The sequence below is a fragment of the Aulonocara sp. 'chitande type north' Nkhata Bay genome, linkage group LG12 (assembly GCF_057382095.1).
Source record: "Aulonocara sp. 'chitande type north' Nkhata Bay isolate Kocher_YH1m ecotype deep benthic linkage group LG12, A_spYH_male_GT1.1, whole genome shotgun sequence".
Lineage (NCBI taxonomy): Eukaryota > Metazoa > Chordata > Actinopteri > Cichliformes > Cichlidae > Aulonocara > Aulonocara sp. 'chitande type north' Nkhata Bay.
The window spans coordinates 5,791,843-5,810,645 of NC_141355.1; the positions used below are offsets into that span (position 1 = coordinate 5,791,843).

The following is an 18,803-nucleotide window of genomic DNA, read 5'->3' on the forward strand; positions in this document are numbered from 1 at the left end:
ATTTTTATTAATATCTTTAAAATGATAGCAGCACAAACGAAAATTTTTGCAGCACAAACGTTTGATACCACTTTTGTTGGATTTGAAGAGTGAGTGAAGTTGGCCCCCCCGCTCACGTCTCCAAGACATTTAAATGGATGTGCTGCAGGGATTGTCATAACATAACCTGATTAACATGTTATCTGCTGACTGTTAGGGGTCGACAAGCAAAACGAGCTCCTGGTACAAAATGCCTTACTGTTTCCCATTACCACAAATGATGCAAAGGTTGCTCTCCACAAATGTGGGCATAGTGTGCTATGAGTGCGTCATAAAACTGTAGAGATAGAGCTTATGTGAGATGTTTGTGTGATGCTATAACAGAGCCGCAACAAATTTTTTGAAGTGATCAGCAATAGCTGTGAAGCTATTCATTACTGAGTTCATGTTTGGAACTTTGATTTCTGTTTATTTTTCTGTTTGTTTTCAATAAATTGGATGCTCAAAAAATGCTTTTGTCCAATTTCTGCTTGTTGCATGTTGAAGCTCTACTTGGAACCTTGTTAAGATCCAACCATGCAAAATATGACTTTTTTATTTTTTTGTTGCAATTTTTCAAGAGGTCTTAAACTTTTGATCGGGACTGTATCTCTATTCAGACCAGCTTGATTGTGACATCACAGAACAGAACCTCCCTGCAGTCTGTTGTTTTTATTGTGTGTGTGTTTTTTTTTAAAATCTGCCATTGCTTTAGATATTTCAACCTTTTTGAAAATTATTTTCTTTTGCAGTTAGGATCCTTATTTGCTTTAAATCCATCACAGTACAGCAAACTAACCTTTTTAAACACAACCGAGTATTTTCCTGCAGCCTTTAAGTAACACAGTCTACCTAAGTTTGATTTGTAGCACGTTTCACACTATGTAAAAAACATAATGTTACCTGTACAGACCCAGTATGTGATTTAAAAACACGAGGACTTACACGTGATCTTTAAATGAGGAGTCCTTACCTTTAAATGTAACGTCTCTTCTTCCTCTCCTGTCTTGTCTTTCTAAACCTTCTTCTTGTCTCAGCTTGATTTCTTGTTTCTTCGTGTCAAACACCGCAGCCGGCGATTTGGCTACCAACGCACTGTGCTACACACTACACACAGTTTGTGTGTGCTGACATTTGTTGAGCTGATAGAAACGCTGCATTTGAAATTATCTGCCAATTAAAAAAAAAAAAAAGTCACTCCCTTTATGCGTCTTCCTCTTCGGATAGGTAGATCCCAACGTACCGAAGCCGCAACTTAGGGACACATGCCGTTTTTCCGGTCTTGTGGCAAAAAGAAAAAGAAAAAAAGAAGAAAAAACCCCAAGTGTCCCACTCTTAACTCCTGACCTTTTCAAATGTCCACAAAGTCCGCATTGACTCTACAACTTCCTTTATCTTCGTTCCCATGGTAACGAAGGGATACACATATTTATAAAGGAGAATGCGCTTCTATCTGATTCTATCTGAAAAACCGTTGAGAAGTGCTGTGGTTTTTAGCCCCACTTATTTGCGCTCTTCCTCTCCTTCATCGGGTGCAGCTTCACCTAGGGATGGATGGACACACACACACACACCCACTGCTCCACCCCTCCCCTGATGCTGCTCAGCCACAAACCACACCCCGCCACAGGCACGTGCAGAGGGGGGGCTAGAGGGGCTTGAGCACCCGCCCCTTTCCTGATGGGTGCCCAAAGTGCCCTTTTGTTGAGGCAACTTTTTAAAAAAAAATTATTATTTTTTTTATGTGTGTGTGTGTGCGTGCGGAGTCTTGTCTGTGCCCATCAACAATAATATTTAACTATTAATCACAGTTTTGCTAAATAAAAGGATCTGGCTTGCATCAGTCACATGATCACATTTAACCAATGATCGCCCTTGACGGCAGAACGCGCTGGTTACGAGCCGGGAACGAGCTCACAAAGAGCACGCGCATTTGTTGCAGTCCGGAGCTGTAGGAGAAACACAAGTTAACTCAGAGACACAGACTGATGCGACAAACCCAGTAAGTAGGTGCACAGCGTGCACTGTAGTGTGTAGCACCCAGGAGTATTAGCTTATTACGTACACGTTGGTAAGTTGTCTTGTGGCAACTGACGAACTGAAACAAACGAGCGTGCTGTGTGTGCAACAGCGCGACAAACATTACCTGTCCTTTTATTAACTGCACAAGCAGTGCTGGTCACAGCTGCTGGCTACCTGTGTAAGGCTGTCATGGATCTGTAGCTCTGTCACCGTTTTAGGGAACATATTTAGTTTTAAAGTAAGTTTCCGGGCTTTTCCTGCCTTTCTGGAGGGATTATATTTCACTAAAAAACGATCTAATATGCATGTCCACATAATAATTATTATAATTATAATATATTAAAAACACACGCTGTATTTTAAAGAACATACATTAAGAAGCAGATTATATTAGATTTATATTTTAAATAAGACAAAAGTTGGATTTTACAGCAGTAAAATGATTGTATCTCTGCAGTTTAAAAATGTAATAAGCTTTGCCCCTGCACAGAGTGGATAGTGAAACAAATGGAATCATCATAAATACATTATTTCATATTTATTACTTCCCCCTCCTCATTGCGTTATTATTGTAGCTCTAGTAATAAATAATAATGTAAGGATTATGGATCAGCACCGTGATGCCCATAGTATATACAGTATTCTGAAGAAGGTCTAAAATGTCACTGTGTGTGCATGCATGTGTGTGTTTTATTTAGATGGATTTTTAAAAAAAATATTACTCATGATATAACATTGTCCAGACATGCCTGGTAAGGACATGAGGAGGAAACAGCAGGAGCTGTGTGAGGCTACTAAAGGCAGTGCTATAACATTTTTCTGTCATCATTTTATTATAGATTAAGTGCAGGAGTTGTTAGGTGTGGATAATTAGATTATAGTTTATTGCAATAGCAAGTTGTGCCTTGTTCTCACATAGCAAGTGGAGAGTGATATATGAAATGATGGGATGGAAGGAAGAAGAGAAGCAAAGAGTGATTCACAGGCAGAGCCTAATTTATTTCTCACAGTTTTTTGTTGCCTTATGGTTCCAAGCGCTGTCACCAATCTTTGCATTTTGTTATTATCTCATGACACTTGTTTAATCAGCTACCATCTCTCCTGTGGACTTTTTAATGTCTACAGTCTCAGATCAACACAGCCCTTCTCTTCCCATATTAGATACTTGATGAATGTGTGTTGTTGTTAGTCAACCTGGTTCAATGTGCCCCTTTTTAACTTTGAGCACCCGTCCCTTTAAACCTCTCTGCACGGCCCTGCCCCGCCACAGTGCTTTTCAGATTTTTAAAATGTAGTTAATGAATTATTCAGTGTGTTTCAAACTAAACTGTTTATAAAACCAACAAAACCCCTAAAAATTAATCTTAACTACGTGTTTTGTCAGTTACTCAAAACATTTTTCTAAATGAGATAATATGTGGTTTGTGGCTCAGCTGCAGGGAGGGCTTTGGCTGGTGGGTTCAGGGTGTGGTGTCAGGGGATGCTGACCCACACGGCTGTTCTGCATCATCTGATCATGTTGGGACTGTGTGCTGCACGGGAAGAAGGTGGCTGGAAAACTGCACAAGCAGAAGAAACCAACGACAAACTGTAAATAAAAGCATCTACGTGCTTGTAACATGCATGCTTTACACCCTAACTGTTTATTAAGCATAACAAGGTTTTAATAAAATAGACATTGATTTCCTTAAACAATTTAGAAGAAAAAATAGCAGTCATCATAAAGCTAACAAAAAAAAACACGGAAAAAATGCCTGAATAGCACAAGTGATTAATGCCATCAAGCTAATGCTAAAGAAGCAGCAGACAATGACAGGTCAACATAAAATAACTAAATCTTAAGGAATGAGTAATAACATAATGTATGATTAACTATATTTCACATTTATGAATGAATTACATTTTTCAGGTTTATTATCATTATGATTCAGACATAATGCAGCTGTAAAGATCACATTTAGTAGCAAATTTCTCATCAATAGAACCCAACACTAATTATATTTGATTTGGAGAGAATTAGAGAAATAGAGAATTATAAAAAGGGAATTAAAAAACACAGCATGGTACATTATTACAAATAAGGCACTCCCACATCAAAAGTAAAACTTGGAAGCTTTGTGTCTCTGTCATTATTTCTTCTGCCATACAGCTACACCGCTGGAGCATGGTACACAGAAGTCGCTTTAAAAAAATACATTTAGTATAGCTCTTCAGGCATAGAAAACATAACTTTTGTGAGGTTCATCTCTGTCCTCTGTTGTGTGTGTAGGATATCTTATGGCTGAAGTCCGGCTGACTGTCGCTGGGAAGCTATTGGTGAACGACTCTGCATCTCTATCTGAATATGGGCTCAAGCCCTCGTGCGTGGTGCAGATGGTGGTGAAGGTCCACAGAGGCTGACAGAGACCAGCAATATGATACATCCAAAGGACAAAATGCATCATCTTTGCTAACTGGCACTGAACTGTGTCGTCTTTGATCTTTGGTTTTCTTCTACACTTAAACATACAGCTCAATGAAGCATTAAATGTAAGCGACTGTATAACTTACTTGTTATAATAGTCTTACAGAGTAGGCCTTGAGATGGAGAGGATAGATGCAGCTTCAGTAAAAGACATTTTCAGGGAAAGAACATTTTCCAATTCCTCTTTGGAAATTTGAATATTGTGAAAAATGACTTGAAAAAACATGTTTTTAATAAGGCTTTGAGCTAAATGTGGAAAAATGTTGCTACTAATTCCAGCATCATTCAGTTTACAAACGGCGTCCCATTGAATAACTGGAATCCCCCCTCCCCCATTTTCACATAATGTGAAGCCATCCAGTGGGATGGTTCACGTTTTTGAAACTCCTGATATTGCGTGAAATCCCTTTATGCACACTTTGACTACAAGGGGTAGCCGACAAGCATTAAAAAAGGATAATGTTTTTAAAAATGGGAAGAGCAACCAAATTATAACATAACATTAAAGTGAGCATGTGCTACACACCTCCTGCATGAATCAATAAATTCAGATATATTTAATCAGTGATGCAAAATCTTACAAAACATGCTTTGGTTTTGTCGAGTGGACTCTTGCTGCCTTTAGCAGAGAGTGCTAATTCTGGGACTGGTGGATGCTTACAGCACACAGTATATGAAGAAAACTATAAAGATGTTTACATACAGCCTATAAACATGGAGTGATGGTAATACAACCACAAATTTGTTTCACAGCTGAAATTAATCAGATAAAAATAAAAACTGCATTATTTTTTAATGCTGTGCCACTGGTATTCTATTTGTACTTGTCTAGATTTATACTCCTCTACACCTCTTTAGATGCTGTATTGCTTTAAAACATTGATGTGAAGATACCAGTGCCCATTCTGCTGGTTAAAAAAATAAGAAGGTAATCTTTAAATACACCAAATGTTCAGGTACATCCTGAAGGGTGCAATATTCCACACAGGCAGGAGGGGTCACTGTTTGAAAACAGTTGCAGGTCAGCTAAAGTACATACAATGGCATAACACTGCAAACCAGGGATACTGGTTAAATGACCATAGGGAGATTTTAAATGGAAAAAACTAACAAAAGATCAAAATACGTATGTACATATTACTCACAAATCATATCAAGTTTGAACTCTTTTTTTTTAGGGAACAGAAGTCAAATTAACCATGGGTTCAATCTGGTTACAAAAAGCTTTCTTCACATTAATAAATACATTACTCATACGTCACCTGCATGTGGGTAAATCCTAGAGTCATACAGGAAGCAGCGGAGCCAGCTTCCTAGGCCTATACTGATATGTGTGTGAGCACATGGCTCCTGACAGTTATTTTGTATCCGTAATCATAATGCAACAATCAAAAAGAGAGGTGTTTGGATAAACTTATTTATTTTCAGGCTGTTTTTTCAAGATCCAGTGCATTTAACAGTGCATTGAAACATTTGATGCTGTGACGCAAAATTACCTAAACACCAATGAAAGGGTAATCAGAAACTTACAAAGTAGCCAGTAATCCTGGTGATGACTCGTGTGAACTTAAATCTTCTAGAAAAATATATGTGACCCTAGGACTTGTCATAGGATGCCAATTTAGCCTGCAGCCTGAAAATAGAGCATAAAATGTAAATCATGGATGGAAGGTTACATCGGACACCAAAAAGCATGTATTCATGCACCGCAGACGAGCTTTTCTACACTTCACCCAGACAAGCTGTATTTAAAACCACTAATGTCAGAACCAGTCATAACGTACTGCATGTAATGTGCCTAACACAGATCATCTCCTGTCTTTTGCCATGTGTGTGAAAGGGCCACAATGCCTAGCGTTCATGACAGAAAATGGCATCACACCAATCTTATATTTACCAAATTACATTCAAGCTATAATTTTTGAGAAGGTTCATGACATGTAGGTAAAATATTTTCCTCTACAAAACTCTAAATGTCCTTTGGCATCTTTGCTTTTTTTAAAATTAGCATACATCTTTAAATTAAATCAAAAGTAAGAAATATATGAAACTGATGTTAACGAGGCAGCTAGTGACTAGCTGAATAAAAAAAGTGCTGATGAGTCTTTGCGGTCACATGAGGCTCAGCTGAAGGAGATGGTGAGGAAAAGGTAACGGAAGGAGAGATGATGCAGAAAGGCACAGAGTAGGTTTCCTCCATTGTGTCTTCACTCCTGCAGTTTGAACTGGAAAGAACTGGTGCTCCATTTGGTTGTGTCACAGTCAAGCATGGTGCGCTCTGTGAAGATCACATTCCCTTCTGCATCTATCAGGATAATTGTATTGGTTCTGAATGGATAACAATACAGAGAAGAAAACAATTGTAAATTTAATATCTAATAAGTATGACAGTGGTTATGAAAAGTCACTTTTCAGACACTGTTTGCCGCTGCCCTGCTAAATGATGTTTTGATAGCTTTGGAAAGGACTAACCCTCTGACCTTTTGGCTACAAGAGAGTGTCTGTACCCAATAATCCAGTGTTTCATTGCTGTGGAGGATTGATTACACTGGGGATTTTTTGTGTGTGCCAAGAGTTCACTGTTCTGTGATATTGCTATCTAGCACAGCAGTGTAGGTGGAGTTTGGGTGCCCCCTCGAATCCAAGAAATATATTATTATTTGAGGTCTGTCAATTCAAAGCTGCTTTTTACCTGTCCATTTGGAGACAGTAAAAACTAATATTCTTAAAATTCTATTCCTAAAATTAAAATCACAATTCAATTTCAAGTTAATAATATACAATCTTTTGATTTGACTAAAGCAGAACAATATTTAAAGAAATTTAAAAGGCCTTCTGGGTTTTGTTTGTTTGTTTGTTTGTTTTTTTGCTGTATTATGCTTTTAAAAACATCAAAATCCACAGTCAGATTACAACAAAAACAAACAAGAAGCACTCTGAGAGCGCAAATTGTATTCAATTCAATTCAATTTTATTTATATAGCGCCAAATCTGCTGCGACCGGTTGGGCTGAGAGAAGGAAGACAGGATAAAAGATTGTATTTTATCTCTATTAATATTCATTGCAGATGCAGATATGGAAAGCTGGAGTCTGTGTCGGGATCGCCAAGTAGCTGTTCCTGGTCCTTGGTTCTCCGGCTGTTGTACCTGTGTAGTTGGTGCACTGTCCCACAACATCACTCATGCTCAAGATTTACACAGGGCCAGATACCTACATTCAAGCTACCTTCTCGTAACAGCACAGTGATACAGAATTTTAGGATTTGTTTTAATAATGCACAAAAGTATTACAACTTAACTCTTAAAAATGTTAATCAAGAAACTGGGTTTTATGACGTGCAGCATGTCATAGCACGTAAAGCACGTGCAGTGCTTTAATTTGCTTCTCTTGCTATCTATGCATTTTTTCTGATACCTTCACAGGTGTTGAATAAACAAATGTTTGACCCTCACACAGAGCAGCTGTGCACGTCAAATAATGAGAAGTGCCACAACTTTCAATGTGTTAATGCATCAACTTCACTTGCAGCACAGGTGGTGGACTTTAAAGAAGGGTAACAAGATTGAATACACGGTTGTGCAACAATGCTGATGAAGTGAAGAAGCTTCTCGGATGAGAGGTGAAACGTCTTCAAGCAACTTAAAGAAGTCCAGACGCTTTTCTTTACAAGCTCCTTTGACTACGATGACCTGAATGACTGAGAACCTTCACAGACAACAATGCTGATTCTGTAGTTTATTGTATGACACCGTTATGTTTCCTTTACATGAACTGTGGGCAGTAGTAGCACTGATGTTGGTCACTATGGTATTTGTAACTGTGGGTGTTCCTGTAGGGCTACGCGTGAGAATTCACAAATGTGCTGTTGCAACTTCCTCAAAAGCTGCAGTTGCTGCAGCCTCTGAGAAATGCTCACAGATTGATAGGTATGTTATGGAGCCTCGCAAGGCACATTGAAGAAAAAAAATTTGAACATGTATTTTGCGAGATGAAGATAGTGCTCAGTGGAAGGGGAAACACTCGTGGCTAGGTGTACTTTGATCTGGTGGTCTTTGTTGCATTCATTAACAACCAGCTGCAGTACTCTGTACAGCTTTACAGGTATTGATGGAAGCATGATAAATGCAAAGAAAAAAACTCTCAAGATCTTGCAAAACATTTGTGGGATCTTGCAAAAGTAAGTTTTGACAGAATTTGTTCTGTTTAGTGTGGTGCACAATAGCAATTTTCTAAGATCACACTTTAGCAATAAATTGACTTTGTGAAGTCCTTTATCATTCTTATTGTCATGGGCATATCCTATTATCTTTTTTCTATACATTAGATTTTATTTGTTGTCCCGTATACCAATTTGTCATTCTTTGTGAAATGCAGATGCATAAAACAGTTCTATGCAAAACATGCATGCTACTTTCATGCTGCACATTCTACAACAAACACTTATTTTGTGTGCATTTGTCTCTTTCAAACAGGTGCCGGTCCTCACCTCTGCAGTGCTGCCGTCTCCTGTAGCGCTGCATGGTTCTAAGCTAAGTTTCCTTTCCTTTTTCTGTTCTCTTAGATTTGTCCTCAGGTTGGAAGTGTCTGTGTTGTGCAGCTGGTCTGGTCTGTCTCTAGACAGTTCAGGCTGCACCCACTAGTTAAATGGTGGAGGCTCACAGCGACATACTCAACACACAAGTTTCTGAACTCTGCATGAGGGTTTCTCCGACGAAGTGAGGGCCGTGAGGCACAGCTCCCCGTCCCCCGGTGACCCTGCTAGGTCCACCTTCTTAGGGAAACCCTCTGCAGAGGAGCTGACAGAGCCAGGAACTTGTGAGTTGTGTGTGTCCACTCAGGCATCATTCATGCTTGTTCTGTAGGTAGTTCCTGTCAGAAGGAGGAGGCGCAGCAGAAGCGTCGGGGGGCGGAAGACGGTGCCTCAGTGCCTCTCTCCTTCTGACATTGTTAAAGAAAACACAACAAATTTATAATTATTTAGATATTTACATGTAGGTAATGTCCTCAAGTTCTGTATAACCACTTTTTCCTCTCTCTGTGTTTGTTTCTCGTTCGTTGTTGTGTGTGTTTGTGTGCATTTGTCTCTTTCAAACAGGTGCCGGTCCTCACCTCTGCAGTGCTGCCGTCTCCTGTAGCGCTGCATGGTTCTAAGCTAAGTTTCCTTTCCTTTTTCTGTTCTCTTAGATTTGTCCTCAGGTTTGAAGTGTCTGTGTTGTGCAGCTGGTCTGGTCTGTTGCTATAACGCGGCCTCGCTGTTTCGCACATTTTTTTTGTGCAAGTTTGCATGCTTTTTTTTTTTTGCGCACAGCGCTTTGTGTTCTGCGTCCTGATTGGCTTCAGACTATTGTTGATCTCCTCCGTGCCGTCTCTCCTGTGCAGTACAGAATCGCTGATTCATTGATTCATTAATGATTCATTGATGTTGAATTATCTCTCAGCTGCTCTGTTCTCATGTGCTGGACCTGAAAACACGGTTTGATCTTTGGTTTCTGTAATACTGGACTTATTTGTCTACGAAGGTTTGAGCTTTGAGAGCTTAAACAGGAGAGAAACGTGTGAAAATGTTCATGTCGGTCTGAGTGTATAAAGTGTGTAGTGACGGGTTTTACAGCCTTAAAACATTGATAATAACTGTGAAAAATAAAGTTGGCTACTTCAGATTTCACCAATCGCAGGTTATTTTTAGAACGTAACTCCCGCGATAAACGAGGGAGCGCTGTTTACAGATACTGAGAAGTATAAAATCTGAATCCTTTCTCTCGTTTGCTCTGAGGCGCGGGGGGGAAATATCGACAAGTCGATCAACATCATCTACAGATACATTCGACATCTCGAAAAATGTAAATTGCCACTTGATTCGTCCATTTGGTTGAAAAACCCGACCGTGAACAAGGAGCGAATATCACACCGGAAACTAAGCGCTATGCGCCGGAAGTAGCATATGCTAAGGCGCACACAGGTCTAAGTTATAGGTCTAAGTTCCCCATAATGCACTGGGTGTTTCTTCTTCACTCAACATGTGTTAGTAGACCTCTCTGCATTCAGCCCGTCTGCCCCTCATCTATCGATGGATGTTTGTTAGAGGCTTTGGTTCCCACTGTCGCTCACAGACGGTCACCTAATGTTTCCCTGTGTAACTGCAGGGTCTTTGCCTTATAACATAGAAGTAGCTTGAGGTAACTGTTGTTATGATTTGATGCTGTGTGTGTGTAATAAAGCTCCCTTACTGACAGTGGGTCACCACAGCTTGTAGCTCCATGTATTTGATGTGGCACGTTTGCCCTCGCTGACACAACCCTAAAGGGATTTGTGTGTATGAATAAAGTTTATTGTTCATACAGTTCATTGCCGTATGTCTATGAAAGGCTGAATGAGGGTTGTAGCTCCCTCAGCAGCTGTGGAGCGATGGCTCGTGGTCACCTGATTCAGCCCTGGAGATGTGGTTGGTTAGACACGCTGCTTTAGTTGGACACTACAAACCACACTCACCTGTTTACACAAACACATACACACCTTTTGTGTTACAACCACCTTGTTACACTCAAACACCAGATGATGCATCTGAGCCAACTAAGGATTCACTGAGACTGAAGCTCGAGATCATAAGAATTTGAGGCTCAGCTGATACAGTATCATAGGACAATCCAACCATTGTATGTCAAGAGACTATAGGCAGTAAAAGCTCCATCTGGAGGAGGAACGACGTGGTTCAGAGCGTTGCCTCCTGCAGCTGGTGACATGTTCAGATTTCAGCTCTGTCGGTTAGAAAGTCTGTTTTTGTTTTTCATCTGTGTGTTGCTCTTTCATCCTTTTGTTCTTCCTCTTTCTTGCATCAAGCTGGCTGACTTCACCACTGATGAGGTAACCATGAGCAGTAAGCCTCGTGTCGCTCACAGTTACATTTAACATAGTGCGATAAACACACTCAGTCATTATAAGGTACATCCTCTAAAGGTTCACATAACAGACAAACAGGATAATAAAAATAATCTGGTTCTCTGCAGCGTCCTCAGATGAACAACACACAACATTATTAGACGTCTCAGTATTTGTTACACTGAACACAAATATAAACACAACACTTTTGTTTCCATGAGCTGAACCGGATCCTGACTGGTTTTGCGACATGTGTGTCATTGTGCTACACATGTACGGCATATTTCAGAGTGGCCTTTTATTGTGGGCAGTCTCAGACACACCTGTGCAATATTCATGCTGTCTAATCAGCACCTTGACATGCCACACCTCACAGGTGTGGCATGTTAGACTACTTTTAATTAACTGCTTCAGCCCACTTACAATGAAAATGTAACAAAAAATCTTGTTCCTGACCTGTGCAGTATGTTAACACTATTGGAAGTAAAAATAACTCTAATTTTGAAAACACAACTTTCTTTCTTTCTTTTTTTTTTTAATAAAGCTCTGACTTGTATTATGAGTCTGTGGTCTGGGAGAGAGTCTGTAACTCTGTCTGCAAAATACAGGATATAATGACCAATGTTGGGCAATTAATTATATAGTTACTTCTTCAAAAAAGTAACCGAGTTATGCAAACAAAGTTTTTTGCAGCTGTTTACCTAAAAATGTAGCCAAGGCGTTTTTTAATTAAACATTTCAAACTATTTACAGAACAATCAGCTGTTCTGCATCAAATCCGATGCCACACAAATTATTTGTGCCACTCCAAAAAATAATTTGTGTCCACTATGAGATGAAGGAGAACAACAGCCTGATACCTGCAGGACAACAGCAGATGTATCACTGCTGTAACACCTGTAACATTCAGCAGTCGCCTCATTGTTCTGACACACACAACAAAACTGCTGACTACACTACACACTCACTACATAAGATTTGCGCTAAACGTCGCAAATCTCTCACATCTCCAAGCACCGCCGTCACTCCTAAAACTTCCTCCCGTTTCTAACCCTTGCCATATAATTTTTGATTGGTCCACATGGTACATTTTTCCACCAATAGGAAAGGGTGGTGGGGTGTTGTTTTTGCTCACAGGCTTTCGAGCGTTTTCCTTATAAAACGGCGTTTTCACCGTTTCTTCCCGCAGTAAATATAAACAACGACAGTATTCAGGAAGAAAACCAAACATTGCAGATATTTTTATCATAACTCTGGTTGTACGCGGCCGATCAACACAATTTAAAAACTGGTATAAAGTCCACACTTTTCCCGTCAGTTGTTCCGTCGGTCCTGCTCACATCTCCAATGGTTGTACACGTTGTCATTAACGTGGCTTCACTCCACATCAGCCGCTTTGCTAAAACACCGGTGTCGGCGCATAAGGACGCGTCAGAGCCTGACAGCGACGTTGATTAGCTGCGTATATACGAATGTGAATCGCGTGATTGGCTGGACTACGGGATAAGGTGGCCTCGTTCTAATCCTATACGGGAGCAGCCAGTCACTGACTAACACTGCAAAACAGGATTGTTAAAGTTTTCATTTTAATTTCAATTCAGGTGAATTTTTTTTTTTTTTTTTTTTTTTTTTGTGCGCGCAACGCAGATTTTCTGTGCAGAGACCGTGCCAGCAGTGCGCAATTGTGTACGCGCGCAGCTTAGAGGGAACATTGCTTGCGAGTGTCGGGTCTTTTGTGTTTGTAGAAAATGTTATGAAGCGCCTTGAGGCGACTTTTGTTGTGATTTGGCGCTATATAAATAAAATTGAATTGAATTGAATTGAATTGAGTTTCATATCTCTGAGTTCAGCTCATGGAAAACAGGAGCAAAAGCAAAAGTGTTGCGTTTATATTTTTGTTCAGTGTAAATGATAAAACATCAGGTTTGACCCAGAATACAGTTTGGTCCACATGGTGGCGCTGTGAAAAGTGCGCGCTGTACTGGTGGCACCAGTGTCCCCAGCCCACAGACCAGTGCTGCCACTAATCGAGTTTCATTAGCAGCATCTAAATGCTGTTTAAAGGTGGACTTCATCTGTCACACAGGAGCAGTTTGGCTTCGCTTTGCTTAAATAATGACCTGGTGTATTTCTGTATACACACCTGCTAAGGATCAGGTGACTTTTATAATAAAAGGTTAATACGTGAAACCTTAAAAATAAAAAGAGCTGTTTTTAGCAGTATTTAGGCTGCAGTCTGTGTATTATGTCCATGATATTCTACATTACAGTAAAAACAGTAATTATATAAAGAACAGATGGATCAGGATCCTGTCTGTGTCTTTACTATGATCTCAGCTGATAATGAGGCTTGAAAGAGACATGTTTGAACTTTTGCATTGATCAGACAAATAAGCCTGCATGTTTGCATGAGCTTTACCTTTAACTGTAAAACATGAAGCCTTTATTATTAAAAAAACAAAACCCTTTTGGTGTCATACAGGTAAGAAAGCAGCGAAGCGTTTTTCTCTCTAACAGACCTTTCATCTGTTTTCTCTGCCGTTGCTCTGATGGGACCTGCAGGGTGTTTTTGGTGACGTGGAGGTTTGCACAGTTGCTGCCTGTGGTGTGTGTAGAAATGTTCATGTTCTAGTCCCACTGTGAAGCACATAGACGTGTCCTGACTTCCTGTCTGTCCCACACTCTGTTGTCTCTGTTTGTTGCTGCCAACAGTACAAGTCATCTTTGCAGATTTTACTGAATTAACAAAAACATTTTTACTGAAAGACTTATTCAGTAAACACGTTTGTTACACTGAGACTGAAAAAGAGATCCCTGTTTACGCTCATAGAAAACGAGCCTCTGTTTTACTTTATTGAAATCATTTCTAATCACAGACAGGATCAGCAGCGTGCAGCTGCAGTGAGGTGTTAGTAGAGGAGCTGTGTTTGTGAGCTGTAGTCTGGATCAGGTCTCTGTGGGAGACTCGGGTTACAGTACTTCTGAATATCACACAGCACATTTCTTCAGAATCGGTTGCTGTTTGCTAACATTTGACCTTTGCCCTTTTAGGCTGCCCTTCTGGCGCCCGTCGATGAGGACTTGGGATCTGACAAGAAGCAAACTGGGGGAAGCAGCAGAGTACCAGACTTCCCTCCTCCAGCAGGCCGGGAGATCTTGTTGCGCACCTGTGTGCCGCGACCAGCAGCGTACTCCAAGGCGCTGCCTCAGCGGCTCTTCTGTGTCCTGATGAGGGAGGAGTTTAGGTTGGCCGGAGCCTTTTCCACAGACACGTCCTTCTTTTAAGTCCTGTGAACAATTCACACCTGGGATAAAGATAAGTGAAGGACACAGGATGGAGACTTTCACATAAAACAATAAAGCTGAATTGAACTAAAGTGAATAATTTGAAAATGACTCAGTGTTTTATCAGCGACACGTTACCGCAGCCTTTTAAGATCACTGAACCTGTTACTTCAAAAAACAACATGTAATGTTGAAGGGGACAAAGAGTTAGTTCATGTTTGACACTGATGTTAATCAAAACTTCCAAGATCCAGGTTGAATAAAACAGCATTAGGTGTGTGATTTCACTCTGCTCCACACACCTGCGTGCTCCAATCAGAGACACCAGAGGAACAGGTGATGAATGTGATGGGGAAGCATACGCAGGTGTGACATACAGAGCCGTGGGAATTACAGGACATTATTACTGTTGATATATTCTCAGCGATCAGCTGTTAGTGAAGAGCATGAAAACCTTACTGCACGTCGGTCAGCTCAACTTAGCTCGCTGGATAATTTACTTGTCAGCTTGAAAACATTTAACTTTAACAAAATGTTCACCAACACGGGTCAGTGTAGGTCACTGAGTCATCCTGCACACTAGCCCTGCCCCGCCCACCTGTGTTTATACACCTCTGCAGCCCCTCCTCCTTCAGCCGGGACATTTGTTCTAGCCTTCATTCATAAACTCGGCTTTCTAACATGCAGCTAAAGTTCAGTCTGCATGCTCGACCCACATACTCCTGGTAGCTGAAGTGAAATACTGCTGTGCGTAAGGGTCGGGCGGGTGACCACGTCACCTGGTCATGGGGTAAATGCTGCGGCCGGGTTCAACTCTGACCTGAGGCCCTTTATTTCTCCCTCCCTGCTTTGCTGTCTGGTCTTCATTGTGCTATTAAATACAGACAAAAAAGTTTGTTCTCCTCCTTCCATCACCACCTTTGTTGCATGTAGAAAAGTGTCATATAGAACCAGTCGTTACTTTAATGGTCTGAACTAAACGGTCGGGTGGCGCCAACAGCGACTAAGAATTTTCTGGGCCAACAGGATTTGTGTTTCAGTCCCTGATAAACTGACCCATCCTCTAAAAAACAAAACCCAAAAACTATATTTACAAGATAAATGATCAGAAATAGTAACGACAACAAAAGCACAGGAATCATAGATCCAACGGGACAGGCTCGTTACAATGAAGGAAAACACTGAGCGACTGTTGAGGCCCTTATTAGTCCTACAAAACATAACAGAAATGTTACAATAAAACACAGAGGCCTTTATTGTCACGTCCATCGTACTGTGACTCCTCAGCACATTCATCTCCAATCAGCAGCTTCCTTCACTGACCCAATCACAGGTCTCAGGCCAGCTGTTGTACTCAGGTTTGGATTATTTGCTGAGGTTTTAGATCTCTGGACCAAAGCCTTTAAAAGGAAACAGTTTCTCAGAGGTTACATCAGTAAATATGATCTCACTGTTACAGTGATCATTCACATCTCTGATTAACCTCTGAAGAGACACATTTGGTCCTTAGCGACGCCTCTGTCACAGGCGTCTGTCAGAACAACAGCGTGTGTTTGACACAGTCCATCATGAAGAGAAGCAGTTTTTCTTCTGAATTAGTGAAATAACTGGTCTGTAAATTACAGTAACACGAGTGTCATTGTTAAAACACAGTTTATGAAACACTTAATTTGTTGTTAACTTATTGACAACGTAAACATTTGCTGGTTGCCACTGTAACTGATGACTGTGTGGTCACATGACTGAAAAGTAAACAAATATCACAAAATAAAGAAATGCCTCCAACTTGTGTTACGAGTAGTTAGTGTGCAGAAACACGGCTGCAGGGTCAGCCCTCCCTCCACAGTCGCTCATCAGGCTGGTCGCAGCGCGTTTGCCTGTCTACTGATGTCTGCATGAGCAGAAACACCAATTTGAGTGATGTTATGTAATTCAGGATTCAATCAATGTGTCAGTGTTTGTTACTTTGTTACATTAATTTTTTAACCACGTTATTTTGTTGTGGGATGAACTTCTGCAAACAACAACATATGGCAACAAAAAACAAAACTTGCAGTTGGAATCGATGGAGCTGTGAGATGATGGGATGTCGACTGGTTCACTAACCATTAACATTTGGGATATTAGGATAACAGTAGCGTGTAAACATAAGCAGTGCAAACACTTCCTATAACGACACATTTACAGTCTAGTTTGGGGAAAGCTGAGGAATTAGGGTGAAGAGACGGTGGATGTTTAACCCTCCCTTGGTTTGACAGCTCGCTCAGCCAGCGAGTTATGAATGATGTTCTTGATAGACTCCGCCCCCGCGCCTTCTAGGAAAGTGTGGTGATCTCCCTTGATGACGTGGACCGACACCTCGCCATCACAGACCTGAAGAAAGACGCAGTACACAGTTTGAACATTGGAAGGCTCAGACAGAGTTTATAGAAACACACACAAGCGCACACACGCACAGTGAAGATAAGTACTACAGACTGATGTAAATGTGCATCGGTACCTCGCTGAGCTTATAGTCAGCTCCCAGGTTTTGCTCATATTCGCTGCTGGTTTCGGCGCGCAGCAGCTTCACGCTGCCGTGGTATTTTGCAGTAGGTACATATGCATCAGCAGCCTTTAGCTTGTAGTAGAAGGCGGAGGCTGCAAAGTGCAGTGAGTCTCGGTCGATGTCCTTGTGAGCGGAGGTGATTAGGTCCACGGCCACACTGACGCGTGCATTCAGGTCTGACAGCGGGAGCAGAGTCTCCAAAAGCTGTAGGATGTAACCATGGAGACGACTGTAAGTTCATAGCAAACGTTACCGCGTGCTCGCGGAGATATTGTTGTTTTCAGAAAAGTAAGTGACACATAATTAATGAACATCACAGATCTTATGTATATGAAAATGCAAAATGAAGATGTTTTGATATTCAGGAGTTACAAATGTCAGCTTTCAGTGAGAAACTGTACGAAGGTTTGATTTAACCGCATGTTTTACTTTAGTCTCCATAACAGCTCCAAACATCACATCATTGTTGAGTCAAACCTGCACCACACACAGACTGTGCTGGAACAGCAGCTCCAGACTGTGTTACAGTCACCATCTTTACCTTACAGGCGCCGTGAGGCAAAAGCTCAGGTTGTGTGGCCTTTAACGCTGATGCCACATAAAGGAATACTTGTGTGTGAACCTGTGGGTCAGAGACAGTATACCTTGTTGTATTCAATGCCAGTGAACTGCTGGATGAAGGCACACAAGGCTTCAGTCTCAGCCTCAGACTCGTTGCCGGGTGTTAGCTTGGCTCTGTAGCTCTGCAAATCAAAAACACAGTTAAACCTGTTCACATGCAGATCATGTGACCAGAGCTCATCCTTCAAAACCAACATCACACACGCTATACAGCATATACATGAAATAAAGATGCGCGAGTGTTTCTCTGACCTGTGTGTACGCTGCCACATATGAATGTGAGCCATCAAAGAGAAACAGGAACTCCACAGGCTGATTCTGGGTCTGCAGCTGAGAGCACATTTCAAATGCTACACAGGCACCAGAAGAATATCCAGCGACTCTGTACGGGCCGTCCGGCTGCACCTGCCTGACGCAGCTCACGTAGTAGGCAGCCAGGGACTCAATGCTATCCAGAGGAGCAGCTGCAAAGGAAACACATGAGGGGAGTTAGTTTGGCTGCACAGTGACATAAACAGCTGATGCACAACATGTGAGTGACAAAGGTCTGAGAACAGAACCACAAACTTTTAAACTGTGAAACAAAGAAAACATGAAATCACATCAGGTCTTTGGTTTTCCTCAGGCCATTATGGAGGGAGCTGTATATGTACAAGTGTTTGTAGTTTCACCTTTGAACAGTCAGACTTTCAGCTTTAACACATTTTGCTGTTTAACAGTTACACACGTTTTGATACACATGATTGTGACACCTGGTGAGGACGCACACTCATCATTTGATGACAAGTAAGGACACGTAGTTTCCACGATGGTTCAAAGTGTTGATTTTGTGTTTTAAAGTTTTTCTCTGTGACTGTAAAGTCATTTTAATATGAGCCCCATTATGCTGACAAACCCACGCAGACGATGCACACAGCTCAGCAACACCAACAAGCCTGAAACTCAAATGACATGAAAAGTTATCCATG

At 41.1% G+C, this 18,803-nt stretch overlaps 1 protein-coding gene and 1 long non-coding RNA gene across 2 annotated transcripts; one reads left to right on the forward strand and one right to left on the reverse strand.

Annotated features, from left to right (window-relative positions):
- Positions 1 to 11,412: 11,412 nt before the first annotated feature.
- LOC147316791 (uncharacterized) lies at positions 11,413 to 14,758 on the forward strand. The gene is made up of 2 exons (XR_015131740.1): positions 11,413 to 12,982; positions 14,433 to 14,758. It is a non-coding gene; the product is annotated as an uncharacterized LOC147316791 (long non-coding RNA).
- LOC147316792 (fatty acid synthase-like) lies at positions 14,203 to 18,431 on the reverse strand. Its single transcript, XM_086313354.1, has 4 exons — positions 18,088 to 18,431; positions 17,859 to 17,957; positions 17,167 to 17,418; positions 14,203 to 17,039 (listed from the first exon to the last, which is right to left on the reverse strand). The coding sequence occupies exons 1-4, from the start codon at positions 18,175 to 18,177 to the stop codon at positions 16,902 to 16,904; spliced, it is 579 nt and encodes a 192-aa protein (XP_086169480.1). The 5' UTR covers positions 18,178 to 18,431; the 3' UTR covers positions 14,203 to 16,901.
- Between the last annotated feature and the right edge of the window lie 372 nt (positions 18,432 to 18,803).

Coding starts and splice junctions, on each gene's coding strand:
- LOC147316792 (XM_086313354.1), bottom strand. CDS start 18,177: ATGTGCTCTCAGCTGCAGACCCAGAATCAGCCTGTGGAGTTCCTGTTT. Junction 17,958..18,087: donor ATGTGGCAGCGTACACACAG/GTCAGAGAAACA, acceptor TTTGATTTGCAG/AGCTACAGAGCCAAGCTAAC. Junction 17,040..17,166: donor CTGACTATAAGCTCAGCGAG/GTACCGATGCAC, acceptor GTCTTTCTTCAG/GTCTGTGATGGCGAGGTGTC.